Source organism: Mustelus asterias, chromosome 18 (assembly GCF_964213995.1).
Source record: "Mustelus asterias chromosome 18, sMusAst1.hap1.1, whole genome shotgun sequence".
In the NCBI taxonomy this organism is placed as follows: Eukaryota; Metazoa; Chordata; class Chondrichthyes; order Carcharhiniformes; family Triakidae; genus Mustelus; species Mustelus asterias.
In genome coordinates, this window is record NC_135818.1 from 69387524 (window position 1) to 69405025 (window position 17502).

General features: G+C 41.2%; 2 protein-coding genes across 3 annotated transcripts in view; one reads left to right on the forward strand and one right to left on the reverse strand.

Annotated features, from left to right (window-relative positions):
* The window catches only part of ubr7 (ubiquitin protein ligase E3 component n-recognin 7), a 37179-nt gene extending 25425 nt beyond the window's left edge, over positions 1–11754 (forward strand). Inside the window, exons 8-11 of the mRNA XM_078234268.1 lie at positions 3904–4071; positions 5186–5354; positions 6221–6282; positions 10474–11754. Coding sequence (XP_078090394.1) covers positions 3904–4071; positions 5186–5354; positions 6221–6282; positions 10474–10566 — 492 coding nt within the window. The 3' untranslated portion in view covers positions 10567–11754. The remainder of the gene's footprint in view (positions 1–3903; positions 4072–5185; positions 5355–6220; positions 6283–10473) is intronic.
* A 741-nt stretch (positions 11755–12495) lies between these two features.
* btbd7 (BTB (POZ) domain containing 7) overlaps positions 12496–17502 on the reverse strand; it is a 47009-nt gene continuing 42002 nt past the window's right edge. For both annotated transcript variants that reach the window (XM_078234264.1, XM_078234265.1), the window contains exon 11: positions 12496–17216. In XM_078234264.1, the coding sequence (XP_078090390.1) occupies positions 16395–17216 (822 nt within the window). In that variant the 3' untranslated portion in view covers positions 12496–16394. The remainder of the gene's footprint in view (positions 17217–17502) is intronic.

The window sequence follows — 17502 nt, forward strand, 5'->3', positions numbered from 1 at the left end:
GCTGTTGTACAAAGTTCTCTGATTTTAAGTTGCAATTTTTAAGTCAGATTAGAACAAAGAAAATTACAGCACGGCCCTCCAAGTCTGCACCAACCATGCTGCCCGTTTGTGCTAAAATCCCCTACTCTTCCAGGGACCATATCCCTCTATTCCCATCCTCCTCATGTATTTGTCAAGACTCTCCTTAAATGTCACTATCGTATCTGCTTCCACCACCTCCCCTGGCAGCGAGTTCCAGGCACCCACCATCTTTTTTTTTTAAAAAACGTGCCTCGTACATCTCCTTTAAACCTTGCATCTTAAACCTATGCCCCCTAGTAATTGACTCTTCCACCCTGGGAAAAAGCTTCTGACTATCCATTCTGTCCATGCCCCTCATAATCTTGTAAACTTCGATCAGGTCGCCCCCTCAACCTCCGTTGTTCCAGTGAGAACAAACCAATTTTCTCCAACCTCTCCTCATAGCTAATGCCCTCCATACCAGGCAACATCCCAGTAAATCTTTTCTGTACCTTGTCCAAAGCCTCCACATCCTTCTGGCAGTGTGGTGACCAGAATTGAACACTGTTCCATGTGCAGCCTAAGGTTCTATAAAGCTGCAACATGACTTGCCAATTTTAAAACTCTGCCCCGGTCGATGTAGGCAAGCATGCTGTATTCCGCCTTGACTACCTTCACCTGCGTTGCCACTTTCAGTGACCTGTGTACTTGTACACCCAGATCCCTCTACCTATCAATACTCTTAAGGGTCTGTCATTTACTGTATATTTCCCATCTGTATTAGACCTTCCAAAATGCATTACCTCACATTATTCCAGATTAAACTCCATCTGCCATCTCTCCGCCCAAGTCTCCAACCGATCTATATCCTGCTGTATCCTCTGACAGTCCTCATCGCTACCTGCAATTCCAACTTTTGTGTTGTCCGCAAACTTATTAATCAAACCTGTTACATTTTCCTCCAAATCTATATATATATTACAAACAGCAAAGGTCCCAGCACTGATCCCTGAGGAACGCCACTAGTCACAGCCCTCCATTCAGAAACGCACCCTTCCACTGTTATCCTCTGTCTTCCATGATCGAGTAACAGTTTTAACAACACCAGGTTAAAGTCCAACAGGTTTATTTGGTAGCAAATACCATTAGCTTTTGGAGCGCTGCTCCTTCGTCAGATGGAGCCTGTTGGACTTTAACCTAGTGTTGTTAAAACTGTTACTGTGTTTACCCCAGTCCAACGTTGGCATCTCCACATCATGACTTCCATGATCGAGCCAGTTCTGTATCCACCTTGCCAGCTCACCTCTGATCCCATGTGACCTCACCTTCACTAGAAGTACAGTTTCTAAATTTGCAGTCAGCATCAAATAGGGGGATGCATTGAAGATAAAGCAAGATTGTAGGGGTGGGGGGAGAAATACAAGAAGTCGATGATAAATTTGCAGAATGGCTGTTTAATTGGCAGATGAATTTCAGTTGCTGAGGTGTGACGTGGTGCATTTTGATTGGAAGAATGAGGCCACACACCACTTGGCTAATGGCACTAAAATGCCAGAGGAGCAAAGAGATCGAGGGCTATTGAGAAATAGCAAGGTACTGGTTAACCAGGCCGCATTACAAAAGGAAACCAAGCTCCGGGGTTTATGTCCAGGGGGATAGAAATGGAAAGCAGCAAAGCCATTTTAAACTTGCTTAGACCATATTTTGAATACAGTGAATAGTTCTGGTTTCCATATTATAAAAAGGATATATACAGGCACTTCACTATATGACAGGGTAGATGGGGAAGTGATTAACCAGGATGATATTAGTCATGCATGAAGACTAGACAGGCTTGGACATTTTTTTTCCTGGAAGAGAAATGACGAGGTGATGCAATGGAGATCTTTTATAGTGATGGGGAGGTTTGATATGATAGACATAGAAATGTTTCCACTTGTAGAAAATTCAATAACTAGGCACCATTAAATCATTATCAAATCCAATAGGGAATTCAGAGAATCTTTTATCCAGAGAGTGGCAAGAATGTGGAATTCACTACAACAAGAGATAATTAAGGTGCATAGCATGGATGCATTTAAGAGGAAGCTAGATAAGTACCTTGGGGAGAAAGGAACAAAAGGGTTTGTTGATGAGGTTGGAAGCAGACTCTTGGATCGTAAATGCTGACATTAACCAGTTCGGCTAAATGGCCTGTTTGTGCTGTAGCCTCCAAAGTGACTTGATGCACTCAGACCCGGGGAAGGTGGTATTTTTCAGATCAATGATTTTTATTTTTTGATCTCTTTCTCTCTGGTCCAATAAAAGCTCTTGAGTATTGCCACAGGACTGGCATGAAGCCAAGAAGACCACTTTCTGCCACTTCCATTTATGTTTTGAAGCATATAAAGTGAGTGAAATGATCCTATTGCAAACAGTGCTTTAAATTAAAAGCACCAGCTTGTGAATTTATACAGTGCACTTTCACCAGTGTTGATCTTGTGTTCTTATTGTTGGGTCGAATTGTCTAAACTCAGGTATCAGTCCCCCCTAACCCTTAGTTGCTTCTTTTCTTCAGTTAGAATCCAAGTTTCCTGTAATAGATTGTACCAATTGGTACTTTCATTAATGTATGATTTAATCACTGCAACTGTGATCTTTAAAGGGTGATGTGGAGCGCACACAGTTTGTCTTGTTATTGGTCCAAATGGTTATCCCAACATTTTGAAGGTTTGTTCCAAGTTGGTTCGGTTTCATAGTTTAGATAATCTGCCTTAACTCTCACTCTCTGGCAACCATTATTGACCGTATAGTTTAAAATTACAACCTGCTACTATAAGAGTGCTTTTCTATTACGGTGTTTGATTTTTTAAAAGAAGTTCTTATGATCTGGGTATAGAGACTGAAACATTTTTAAAAATAAATCTGAATTCCTAATTGTTAATTGAAAACGATTTTGCATTTTAAAGGAAAAAACTTTTACTGATACTAACTGAACACTCTCTTGTAAGCACCGAAGCAGTCTGTGTCCATAAGCAGCAAGACCTGGATAATCAGGCGTGGGCTGATAGTGAAAGCATAAATTTCAATTTCATTTGCATATCCGTTCCTGGATTATTTACCAAGGTGTGTCACAGTTTCCAAGACTCTGATTCCCAACCTGCAATTACTTCCAAAACTTTCTCTCTCCCTCTCTCTCCAATCTCTTCCACTAGCTTCACTAGGCAAATTTGGCAGACTTTAATTTCTCATAAACCTGGACTTTTCTTTTGAACATGGGACCCACTCCCAATCCTTGCAGCGACCCCTGGTTTCTGTTGCTCTTGTCTACGGCTCCTGACAGACTCTGTCTTCTCCAACTGCTGCCAGACACACTGTCTCACAGACTGTGAAACTGCAAGGAGATATTAAAGATGAACCTTCCTCTCTCGGCACATCTGCATGGCAGAGACACACATATAGCCCATCTTCAGACAAATGCAAATTACTGCTGCAAACCTTAAGCTTCACCTTTTGATCTGCAAAGTATATGGATACTTTTTTTAAATCCACTTCGTTTATCACATGCCTTCAAACTTTTCTTTAAACTGGGGAATTACGTTAATTTAACCCCATCACACACACACCTCACTTAGTTAACTTCATGTCCTCTCCTGAGATGCCGACAGACAGCCCATATCCTTGGGATTATTTAGAGGTGCCATTATAATCCAATCCAACAACACAATAGGACATCCCATTAGATCTACAACTCCAGATCTATCTGATAAACTATCCAGACCAAAACTTCTTTTTCCATCTATCCCATGTTTAAAATCAGTCTCTTGAACCAGAATAATATCTTACAAATCAAAAGTTAAATCCCAAAACATATTAATCTTAATTATGCATTTGTAACAAAAGTGTCTCATCTTCTGTTCCCAGGCAGCCAACGGCAATGAAGCAAGTTGCAGTGTGAAAGATGATGCTGTTACAGAGAATACTGGCTGCAAACTGCAGCAGGTGAAAAAGAGAGGTGAACTGCAGAAAGACTGTGCCACCTACTGGCCTTATAACTGGCGCAGCAAGCTGTGTACCTGCCAGTCCTGCATGGTATGTTTGTCATTTCTGTTGCATGATTTTTCTCTATGCCTGATTTGGAAGGATACTTTGCTTGTTTTAATTTGTGTCACAAGTTAAACAGAATGCTGGATTTTTTTTTTGGAAGTAGTCAACATATTCTTTATTGTAATTTATTTGAATCCAGTAATGATGGGGATAGACAACAGGCAATCTGCATCTGTAAGTGAAGCAGCAGCTAATCAGTGTTTAGGGTGTGCAGGTCTTCACTGCAATTCTGAAAGGTTCCACCTTGAAATGTCAACGAACTGGTACTATTTGACTGTTTCCAACAGTTTGATTTTTTTGTTTGTTTCCATGGTTCCAGCATGTTGTGTCTGTCTTTTATTTCAGCAACTAGGCTTTGTCCACCAGACTTGGGAAGGGAGCCAGCCTGCAAATGCAATGTAATGGCTTATTCATCTACAAAATGAGAACTCCTGCAATGAAAGATCGAAACATGTTCTGTTTTAGTGTCAAGTGATGTTTAGTCAAAGGCTCCACTGCATAAGATGTAAATCCTGTATCTAGGAATGTTAGTGCAAAGGTGGAAAATTTGGCAGCATACCCCCCTTTGAAAGTGCAGTAATTAGTTTGGATTCCTGACAGTATTGATGTTGTATTCCTACTAAGTACATAGATACTGCAGTATTGTTCTTTAATTCTGCTGCAAGTGCTTGTATGGACAAGAGATAGTTGCTAAGGAACATGGTCGACTGTCTTATCTGCACAGACAGGTGACCGCCTCTGTTTCATTGACAAAGGAGTGAAAATAAACATTTGCTCCTTTTTTTAAAGGAACATTCTGTAGCTGTTTTAAATGGGAGACAAGAACCAGAGCTTTGTGTACACTGAAAATCCACACCAGTGTGTCATTACAGCGGGACATTTATGTGAGGTGAAATTTTACAGCAGAGCTTTAGTTGAGAGGAAATTCTGTCTTACCCTTTCTGCCATTCTATTTTTCATTCGCTTTGGGGGGAAAAAAAACCCCACGTCAATTTTGTTAACCAAAATCTTTCTTTGATGTAAACAGCACGTTACTATAAAATCTCTCGTTTATGACCAGATCTGTGTTTCACGTGGAAGAATTGATTATTCTTTTCAGAATCTGTATAAAGAACTAGAAATCTCCTTTCTGTTGGACGAGTTTGACACAGTGTTGGCCTACGAGAATAAAGGCAAAACCGTTGAAGAGACTGACAGAGAGAAATGTGATCCATTAATGACTGCGCTGAGCAACATGAATAGAATCCAGCAAGTTGAACTCATTTATGGTAAACTGGTCCTTTTAAGTTCTAATGGAATTTATTTGTAACCCTACACGTTGGACCACCTAATTGTGAGATCACTTAACTTCTGTGAAGCAAGATCACAAGACGGGTTTCATGCAACGTTAGTTTTCTTAATAAGTTGCCCATTCAAGCACTTTTTCAATTTCTGTACTGAATTGCGCAGAACCTCCGATGATTGTAAGATGGAGGGAGTAAGGTAGTTTTGCATTATAAGGATTAAGAAATGTATGTCCTGGTATACGGAATGGGAGAAATTTCAATCTTATGAATGTATTTCTATTTTCACTGGACTCCTTGAAGCTTCTTTCTTTTCCCCTCATGGCAGACTTAGTAAGACATATCTGCACATTTCTATTGTGGTCATTAAAACAAGGTACTGTACTTTTAAATGGACAAAAATTAGATTAAGCCCAGGTTAAAACCTTCAGGAGCAACAAATCCTCCGAGAGTTTTTTTTTCTCTCTTTGGGAAGTGAAAACCAGCCTCAAAGACAAAATATGCTAATGACTTTTAAGGGGCGTCTTGATAAATACATGAATAGTATGGGAATGGAGGGATATGGTCCCCGGAAGGGTAGGGGGTTTTAGTTCGGTCGGGCAGCATGGTTGGTGCAGGCTTGGAGGGCCGAAGGGCCTGTTCCTGTGCTGTAATTTTCTTTGTTCTTGAAAAAGATATTAAAATCTGCAGCCTTTATTTCCTGGGTTTCTGTAGTAAAAAAGCCAGTGCATGTTGAGTGTTACTTGATTATAGCAAACTTTATTTTCATTACTGGGTAGAATGAAGTCATAACATTAATTTCGATCTGGGGTCATTTAGTGAGCCTTTGTTTTTTTTCCTCCCTCATCTAGAATACAATGATTTGAAGACTGAATTGAAGGATTATCTGAAGAGGTTTGCAGATGAAGGAAAGGTAAGGACGAGTCAGTGTCTGATACTCTGAAACGTGTTGACAACTTTAGAATCTAAACAAACTTCTGGTGTGGAATTGAGCCAAATAGACTGGATTCAATACTGTGTGCTGGGTTTATTGATCTTAACTGGGTTAGCAGAAAGGGCACTACCTTCAGTGCTGTGGGAGGAGGGGGTGAAACAGCCCAGGTTCCTGCTCTTGATGATAAATCTATTGGCTCACTGGGAAGTGTGTGTACAATTAACTATGATGTGCTTCCCCTCCCACACAATCGGATTTTAAGTCTGGGTTTTGGGTAAATGAGCATCTTTTGAGGCAGTTATCTTTTGGGATCCAGCCTTCAGTCTGATAGTGGTAGGACTAGGTTAGTTAAGGTGTGAAGAAGGAACATAAAGTCCAACTCCTCTGCAAGACTCTGGAAGTAATCCAAGTAAGAAGTCTCACAACACCAGGTTAAAGTCCAACAGGTTTATTTGGCAGCACTAGCTTTTGGAGTCTCAGGTGATGAGTTGCGTTCACAAACAGGGCATATAAAGACACACACTCAATTTACAAGATAATGGTTGGAATGCGAGTCTTTACAGGTAATCAAGTCTTAAAGGTACCGATAATGTGAGTGGAGAGGGGGCCAAGCACAAGTCAAAGTGATGTGTATTGTCTCCAGCCAGGACAGTTCGTGAGATTTTGCAAGCCCAGGCAAGTCGTGGGGGTTACAGATAGCGTGACATGAACCCATGATCCCAGTTGAGGCTGTCCTCACGTGTGCGGAACTTGGCTATCAGTTTCTGCTCAGCGACTCTGCGTTGTGGTGTGTCGTGAAGGCTGCCTTGGAGAACGCTTACCCGAAGATCAAAGGCCGAATGCCTGTGACTGCTGAAGTGTTCCCCGACTGGAAGGGAATACTCCTGCCTGGTGATTGTTGAGCGGTGTTCATTCATTCGTTGTCGTAGCGTCTGCATGGTCTCCTCAATGTACCATGCCTCGGGATACCCTTTCCTGCAGCGTATCAGGTACACAACATGGCCGAGTCACAAGAGTATGTACCGTGTACCTTGGTGGATGGTGTTCTCACGTGAGATGTGGCATCTGTGTCGATGATCTGGCATGTCTTGCAGAGGTTGCTGTGGCAGGGTTGTGTGGTGTGGTGTCGTGGTCACTGTTCTCCTGAAGGCTGGGTAGTTTGCTGCGGACGATGGTCTCTGAGGTTGTGCGGCTGTTTGAAGGCAAGAAGTGGGGGTGTGGGGATGGCATTGGCGAGATGTTCGTCTTCATCGATGACATGTTGAAGGCTCCAGAGAAGATGTAGCTTCTCTGCTCCAGGGAAGTACGGGACGATGAAGGGTACTCTGTCCACCGTGTCTCGTGTTTGTCTTCTGAGGAGGTCGGTGCGGTTTTTCACTGTGGCACCATCCACCAGGTACACGGTACATACTCTTGCGACTCGGCCAATGTTGTCTACCTGAGGTGATCCAAGTCAGAGCTTTGTTTTCCTGCACTGATGCATTCTCTGATGCTTGCTCCTCGTCCATCTTTGGTCATGGCAAACTCCTGATATCTATCTTTCCCTTTGCAAGCTCAGCAAGCCTTCCTTTGCTTGGTTTCAATTGTATCTGGAATATTTCCAATAATGATTTACCATCGATTTGCTGAAGAATCTCTTCTCGACCCTCTCACCTACACTACTTACTCGGTGGTGGTATCTTCTGCAGCCATGGGGTTACCTTCATATGTCTGCACTGATGTTCAGCTTTTTCTTTCTGCTCTCAAATGCCTTTGTGTTGTCAGAATGCTAATCTATGTCTAGTCTTGGATGAGCTGCAGTTCCTTCTAGTTAAACATTGGGAAGACTAAAACCATGTTCAGCTGCTGCCACAAACTCTGTACCCTGGCTACTGTCTGAGGTTAAAGCAGATTGTGTTTGCACCTTCAACCTATTATTTTGGCCTTGGAAGCGAAAGCAAAGTTCAGAGAGATTGCTTGCTTGCTTCCTCCTCAAATCACATCACCTCCACCCTGCCCTAGCCCATTTGCCACTGATAGCCCCATTCATACTTTCATCCACTCGACTATTCATTCCCCCCCCCCCCTCCTCCTCCAAAGCCATTTTTCTCTTCATCTGTAACCCATCCTATACCAGATTCTGCTCAGCCTTCAGCCCTGTACCTAGAAATTTAAAATCCTGTAATGGCCTCGTCACTCCTCTGCATTGAACCTCTAGCTCTAGTCTCTTCTGCACCCACCATTGGCAGTTGTACTTCAGCTATCATGGTTGCTTCCACCTGACTAAACATTTGGTTAATTCACCTTTACCCTGACATCCACTGTGACTTGTCTTGGTGCTTCCCTAAATTAGACACTCTACAAATTCAAGTTGTTGTGGTCATAGAATCTTACAGTGCAGGAGGAGGCCATTCGGCCCATTGAGTCAGGACCGACCACAATCCCACCCAGGCACTATTTCCCCTAACATTTACCCTAGCTCGCCCCCCTGGCACTAAGGGGCCATTTAGCATGACCAATCCACCTAATCCAGACATCTTTGGACTGTGGCAGGAAACCAGAGCACCCGGAGGAAACCCACGCAGACATGGGGAAAATATGCAAACTTCAGAAGACACTGACTCAAGCTGGGAATCAAATCCAGGTCCCTGGCGCTGAGGCAGCAGTGCTAACCACTGTAGCACTGCCAAATATTCATTCAATTTTGTCCACAAAAAAAGCCCGCTGTAAATACAACTTTCATTTAGCTTGCTTCTTTGTTCAAGTCTACTGCGGTGTTTATAGTCTGAACGCAGCTGTTTGGTGCAAGTGGAAAAAATGGCTTAATACCCCTTAAGCTCCAGCAAATGATTTTAACCAAGATGTTATTTGCCACATTGTTTATGTTGAAAGCAGCCAGAATAATGTTTGTTTGCTCCGCTATGCCCAATCCACCAGTATTTAAAAAAAATAGAAGACTGTTAGAGGTATTTGTTCTTTCTGTATCCATATAATACCCTAGTTATTTTAGCTAAGCCAAATGTGATCTGTTATAGGCAGCCTTCCTTCTGGTAGTATCTGTGTTGGTGGTTTGGTATCCAAATCAACCTGGTACGGTCATGACAATAGTATATCAGTCCATCTTTTTGTATAGGGATATACCAATGGATTCAATGTGGGGTGACTTGAGGTTTGGGTGCAGTTAGAAAGCTCCAACTTCAGAGGTAGGAATGCATGCCACTGTAGATACATACTTGGTGATGCTCTTAATTAGAAATAGCAATTGTGATGCCACAGATCTTCAAAAATGCAACTTGAGTTTAGTCCGAGGGAAAACCTTTGAAGCATTTATTAGAAGGAATGTAATGGTTCTCATTCCCAGTGAGATGTGACTTACCAATTAGCTGAACAAGTTCCATTTTGACCAGGGTTGGAGATATTCCATTTTTGAAGGGTCCTCGCATCTGTTGCTGTCATTTTGGTGCTAATTAACCAAATCTGTTGCCAAGAAGCTCCATAGCAATGAATAATTACTAGTCTCCCAACAGAATTTTATTACTTTGGCCTTGGCAATAATGAACGTTCTTTGTGGGGTGGAGGCAATGGCATATGAGTGAAGAGAAAGGTAATCTTGTGTGCACGATGGGTAGTAACTGCTAATCTATATTTGCATCTACAGACCCAGAGCTAAACAAATTTTTGTCTTCACCATACGTGAGGGTGCTTGTATTAATTGCTGCCTGGGAACTAGAGTGCAACTTTAGGCATCACATTTCTTTTGGAACCTAGCCAAGCTGGGAGGGAGGGGGGGGGGGGGGGGGGGGTGACTAGCTTTCTGCTCCTTAGAATTAAAAGGTCTCTCTCTGACATCCAGATTTTTGATCCTAACCAACATTGCATTTAGTGATTGTAAACATAGAAAGATTTTACAAATTGCAACATAATTGGCTGCCGCAGTCTTGGGTTAGGAAGGGAAAAAGCAGTCCGAGTTGCTAGAAGTGCATCTAAACAGGATTAGTCTGAGTAGTGACAGAGAAACCACTACCTACACTGCAGGTAAAAGCTGAATGAGCTTTCTGGATTCAGAGCTTGTTACAGGTGTGTTTTCCCCTCTGTAGTGGAAGAGAAAACCTTTAATGCTGTACTGAGGTTATGTTTCAAAAACAGTTGCATCCCATAATAAGTCATTAATGCTATTTTTATATCCAACAGGTGGTTACAAGTGAAGATATACAGCGCTTTTTTGAAGAGCTTCAGTCAAAGAAGCGGCGGCGTGTGGATGGAATGCAGTACTTTTGTAGTTAAAGCACAGAATAAAGTACAGATTACAGCCCTAAATAGAAAACATTGCTCAGATCTACAGAAAAGAAATGGGTTCTCAATAATCTAAAATTAACTAGTTGGCCCTGGATTTTTTTTTTGCCTGGTTCGTAGAGTTCACTTCTAGAGCAGTAGAGAAAATTGTTTAATGCGCAGAAGCATTAGTTTAAAATACTGGTACATGTTTTATATAGCGAGGATAAAATACCCAAAGAGATGCAGAATTGAGTCAAATATCGGAAATGAGTGGCTTGTACTAGATGCACATTATGATTTTAAATTGCTTTTAAAAATAATCTTGTCCATAATAAACATTGGACAAATAGGACCGTTCTATTTCAGTCACCATGACTGGGACATTGCTTGGGCTATCGCTGTGCACTCCCACCCACCCCTCCCAAAGCATAATATGTCTTGGTAACTCCTGCACACTGACAGCTGCAGTGAGGCAGATACTGAATATCAAACTACATACCAACAGCAGAAAATTCCCCCCTCCTCGTAACTGCCTATTTAAAACTATAGCCACCTAGAGGAGGGATAGACTAAACGTGCATTTAGAAATTGTAAATGAAGATTCATGTTAATGGTAGGCAAGGATCTCTTCCCTTTCTTCCCCCCTCCCGGGTAAGGTGATAATGCAAGCAGATCTAGCAACCAACAGTTTGCTTACTGTGAACCAGACGCTTGGTTAGAAAACTGCTGCTTCTGGTTTTGGGCTGCATTAAGGGTTTTAATGTCAAAGGACTGCTTGCTACACAGAATGCTTCATTTTAAAATAAACTAGAAGCTGGTATTCCATTCTACATGTGCTTTATCAGTATCTCGTTATAGAATTGCCTTACCTGCAAACTTTCAAACCCAGCATTGATGTCAGGTGGAAACCCTGGATCTTCCGATTTGGTTCTGACCTGAACAGTCTTGTATTTAAGCTGAAATTGCTTTCTCAGTTAAATGTATTTTGTTTCCACAGCCTGTACAGGTTATAACAGAAACATGGCATTGGTTTTTGCATTGTCCAATGGCTTTGCGTCACTAAATTCTGTTTAAACATTTTAATGCAGCTTCTCCAACTTTTGAATCTGTAAAGTTGATTGGAAGGTCTTGACTGCTCTGTTTCTAATGTTTACTTGGGGGAGAAGGAAACAGCAAATAAAACTTTTGGTTACTTTGCTACCCGAGTGATTACTTTAAAACCTGTAATTGGACTATTTTGAATTACTTTATATTTTACTTGCACGAGTAGAGTTTGAGTGACTGACTTGATGTGGAAGGCCCTTGATTAGATTCATAAAGCATCCAAAGCAGGGGAGGGAGAGAAGAGAGTCTAAACTTCAAGGTATAAGCAAACACAACCAAAAAGAGTCAATAGAAGTTTGAGGTATCCAAAAACTTAGTTACATTCTTATTTGGGGGTGGAGAGAAGAGTTTTTTTTAAAAGAGGAATGCAGAGTGGATGGATTTGGTGAATTTAAATTAGCATGTGAATATCTGATGGCATGACTATCCTCTGGTCTGTTTCCTCTTCACGCCACCAAAGATGAAAGTAAAGGGAACAGGGCTGAGAGTTAGATGAGGTTTTAAACCACTATGATAAATTTATGGAAGCCGTGATGGTTGAGCTGTAACAGGGAATGTGGGATCGAAAGTTCAGTGGTGGTTGTACAATCTACTTTACACTTTGCATGTGTCAGTGATACAGTAACCAAGATCTCCAAGTCATCAATTGGACCTATGAGTGGTTGAGAGATTTGTCAGATCTGATTCATTTTGATGCTTAGTGATTTATTTTGCACTCCTGGTAGCAGCTTTGAACATGACTTGGATATTTAAAAGATAACACTTTGTAGTACAGTGGTTTCAAAAATCTGGAAATAGGAAATTTTACAATTTAAAAATGAACGAGACACATTCCATAGGCCATTTATTTCAAACACCACTTATATGGCAATGTAGAATTTGTTACATGCTTCCCCCCCCCCCCCCCAGAAACAGTAGAAAAATAGATCAGAGATTCTGTACAACTGCCATGGTACTTGATAGGGAGATGCATCTTACTGAGCAATAACAATCTCATTCAGATGCGAAAATAAAAATAAGTCTCTTTAAAAACACTATATACATTGAAGCATAGTAGAATCTACAAAGATGGTTATGCAGTTTGTAGAAATCACTTGCATAGGACATTTGATCTAAATTACTGATACTTGAGCCTTTAGTATGGAAGGCACTTTACTGTATCCCAGTAACAGGCTAGATCAGAAGAATCCAAAACAAATCATGAAAGGATTAACACCAACAATGCAAGTTTCAGAAATCTTTTGCTACCAAACACCAAAAACTCATCTTTAAACAGATTCCAATAGTTTTAAGTTTTATCATTCAACCAAAATTATATTGGTAAATAACTGCAATTTAAGAGCATGCAACCGGGGTAGGGGTGTGTGGGGAGTACACACTACAAGTCAGGACAATATAAAAGTAGCAGCAGGTCAGGCAGCTTTGAAATGCTGTGCTGTATACCGGGACAGTTTCCACATAGGTCGCTTATCCTATATTTTATTTGAAAAGGTGAGACAATTATCTGGACAGATTCCAGGCATAAACATTTAAAATTTTGAAAAGAAACCTGCACCCTGCAGAAAACAAGCACCATTTAATTTGTGTAACTTCTGCTTAACATATTTTCAGTCTGGCTGATTTTCAATCATTTGCTCAAAACTCCCAATAGAATTTGCAGTAAGACTAAGGTATACCTGGAAACAATACACCAAGCTTCCTGATGTAATTTGAGGCAGAAAAGATTACATCCTCTTTCCCTGAATACATCTCTTTTCACCATGGGTTTAAAAAAAAAACTTGCGTTCCTGTCATGAACTCAGGACATCCCAAAAACTAATGAAGCATTTTTTGAAGTAGTCACTGTTGTAATGTCAAATGCAGCAGCCAATTCGCAAACAGCAAGGTTCCACAGACAACAGTTCAATATTGACTGGCTAATTTGTTTTCAGTGATGCCAATATTAGCCAGGATCAGGGCTCAAAATACACAGACTGTAGGGGAATTCACTCTGAAGCCCCCAAAAAGCCCTGAAAAATTAAATCATGGAGGGGGTGGTCCCATCAATGAGAGAAAAGTCACCCCTGTACACGGGATTGAATTTGAGGAGCACCTCCTCCGTGCACAGGCTGTTTCTCTCTTGTGCTGCTGCTAGTTATCAGCAGCAAACGTGGGAGAGAAACAGCCCTGTACTTGGAGAAGCAGGAGGAAGGTGAGTGACCTCAACACATCATAGCAGTGACAGAGAGGTTGTGGGGGAGGGGGCGGAGAAGAGAGGCTGTGAAGAGGAGAGAACAGCTTTTAAATCTGTCAATAAAAAGAACACTCAACGAACTGGAGCCAGGCAAGGAATTCATTACCTCTTGACTACAAAAGAAAGTGGAGTGTCTAAGCTTAAGGCTGCATCTGTTCAGGAGCTACTGTAGGGGGGAAAAAAATGTAGTGGATGCTGTTGTAATGAATACTGTTAACTGAATAATACTGAACAGTAACACTCTTCCGCAAACAGCAATTGATGCTCAATCAATTGCTAGATTTAAATCAGAGATGCAGTTTTTAAAAAAAGGCAGTTTGTGCTCGAGATGAAAAGCTGCAACCTCACCAGTCAGTGGAGGGAGTGTTTAGGGTGATAGCTTATTGTGGGTGGAAGCGTGCGTCAGTTAAATTGAAAAAAAAGATTGCTAACTTATGCCTGTTTTGTGTCAGTTTTAACGTGATGTCTCGGCGATCAATGTTTTCCTTGTGTTGTGGATTGTTGAGGATATTGACAAATTCTTCCAATTCTGCTTATGAGAGTCCAAAGACCCTGTACATCAACACAAATACAGAAGGTAATGTTATTGTATGAATACATCACTAAACAAAGGAGCCAGTGAGAATGGAAAAGAGCCCCTGAAAAGCAAAAGGTAGCTCCCTAAAATTAAAAAAACTAGCCCCTGAAGGTGAGGTGTGGGGGGAGTGTGTTAATATTTTGACCTCTGGCCAGCAAACCAGAGTGAACTGCCCTGCCGCTCTTCAAAGAAGTGCCTTGGGATCTTTTATGTCCACCTGAGAAAATGAAGGCGGCTTGTGTTTAATGTCTCATCCAGGATTCTTCAGTACTGCAATGGAGTGTCAGCTTAGATTTTAATGCTCACTCAAGTCTCTCGAGTGGAAATTGAACCCACACCGTACTGACTCAGAGGTGAATGTTCCGGCACAGCTAAAGTACACTTTACTAGCTCGTCAGCTGGGACACAAGCACATGAGAATGCGTTTCTGGATGCAATTTTGGAATCTTCATGATTACATTCCAGCTCTTAAAGCTTTTTAAACCTACTACCAGATCATTTTGATTCTAGCCCCACTGTAAAGACAGATGATGAGATTGCAAAGCAGCAGTGATTAAATCAGTTTTTGTATCACCGCTGCTTTGCATTCTCCTGTCTCTTCCCAAAATACTTCTAATCCTGATCATCCATGCAAACAAAAAAAAACACAATAGAAAGGGCATGAGAAAAAAAAACATTGTGCACAACTGTCACTCCAGTTTTGTACTATGGATCAGAAGTAATAAAATTTAAAAGACAGCGTAATCAAATTACAACTAATACACTTCTCATCAGCTGCAACAAGCTCAAGAGAATTAAAGTTTCTGTATGAATCTGAACACTTTCTACAACAATTACAAACCAAAACCTCTATATACTTTTACCCTACCTCCAGGGTTAGCATTACAGCATTATTCCCTTCAAACTAATTATACAAGTCTGTGAAAGTTGAGAACAACATTGGATCTTACCCTCACCTAGGAATCGAGTCCAAAGCTCACTACATGCCGGGTAACAAGAAAGCCCCTCAGTTAAGGGAGTCAAATAGGCTGAATATGTGCAATATGCAAAGTTTACTTGGATGCAGCAAGGGGAAAATTCAAGAATTTAAAAATCAAACCATACAACTCGCATTCTAGCTTTTCCATCAAATGCGGTTGATTGTTTCCAATAATTAAGAGTACATCATTTCAGAGACCAACATTTGTCAACCCAGCCAGAAATCGGAGAAGCAGCTAACTAATCAAATGATGAGGAAAAAGGCCAAAAAGGTTTTGTGTATCCCACCACAGATCAATGTCAGTAGCTCTGGATAGAGCTCCAGCTACCGCATCTGCGTTGCTAGTATTTCTGCCTTTGGGATTCAGCTTCTCACCATATATTAAAACATTAATCTTATAAACCGATTGTCACAGCAATCTGATTGTCCCAGGATTAAGACTACTGATTCAGATTGACTAGGATCTGTGCTCTCGCTCAATACAGGCAGTAGAATACAGACACTCTTCGCTTGGACATGTATTCCAATGCCAACAATATACTTTAAAAGAATACCATCCAATCTATTATTATAAACTTTCTCAAAAATGAGAAAATACAATGCATATCAGTACTTTTCAGATGTACAGCTCACCATTAAACATCATACAGCCTTAATTCAATACGCAAAAAACATAGATCTTTTTTAAACAAACCTGTCAAAAAGGAGGCAACAGATTAAGCATTTTTTTTCAAAATGGTAAACTCGATTAAGCAGACTGTTTAAACATTAGAAAGAATGGCAATACTGGTGCAAGACCTGGTCTCCCAAGATATCACAAAAGTCATAGAAAACCATCTAAAAACAGTTCAGTTTAAGGTAGAAATGTTATGTACAAAATATTATGAAAGCAAAGTTAATAATGGAGTCATCTGCTGAAAAGGTAGACTAAATTACTGTCATCACTAAAGGGCAGATTTTTTGTATGGCAGATCAGGTCTGCTTGGTGACCTCCTTTCTCGGCTTAACGTATCTTCCCGATTGTTCGGAATGCTTCTGTGCAGTTGGGCACTGAGCCCAGGCTCTAGCATGTCACCATCAGATGACCTTCTGTTGCAGCTGGTCTCACGGTTCTCAGAGTTGCAGGGCACACCCATAGCTCGACTGGCTGTTAGGCCATAAGTCAGATCTGTCTCCATCAAACCCCTACTTCTAGTGTGCAGAGATCCTCCACTAGACTCCTGTAGCAATGCCAAGTCCAACCTGTGCGGAGGCTGTTCCAAGAAATCAAAGTATGGCGGATCACTCGGTCTTGGCTGGTGAACTTCAGGAGGCAGTAAATAGTCTCTCCTTGGCTCGTCTGCTTTATTAGAAGTTTCACTGCAAAGTGAGGTCATCTTGAAGCCCCCTACTGCTGGCCTACTGTGACTGTACAAATCTGGGCCTAAGTATGTGCCCTGTGAAGGAGCAGGTGTACGCCTGCTGGTTCCTGGAGTGCATGATCGGTAAGTTGCACTGGAAGAGAAGTCATACAGATCTGGGTACTCCAGGTGGCCTTCCCGAGATTCCACTTTCAGCTCACCAGGTTTCCTCCTTACGCTGTGTATATGTCTGTTGTGTATGTACGGAGCAGGGCGTGGAAATGATGCAGAATCTAAAACCATTTGGTTTACTTCAGCATTCAAAGTCAGTTCTGGGAACCTTCTATCCCTCAGTGATAGGTTACTCAAGGATGTCACACCCATTGCAATGTCTGGCATTAACTCATTTAAGGTACCTTCAGGATTCTAGAATTTAAAAAAGACATTTATGAAATGGCATACATCAATCAAACTTAGATCTTGCAGCTCTGCAAACCAAACATCAAAGCCCACCATGTTGAGCATAATTTGTCACATTTACCTGCACACAGAGTATATTATATAAATTAGATTAAATATGAAATATTAATAAAAACCATGCATTTAAGCTTTTATCAGTTGAAAAAAAAGAAAAAAGTGATGGACAGCTAAAAATTACTAGCTAATCCTAAGCAAGGAGTCTTTTTTTTTGTTCTTTTAGGGGGTTTTAGTT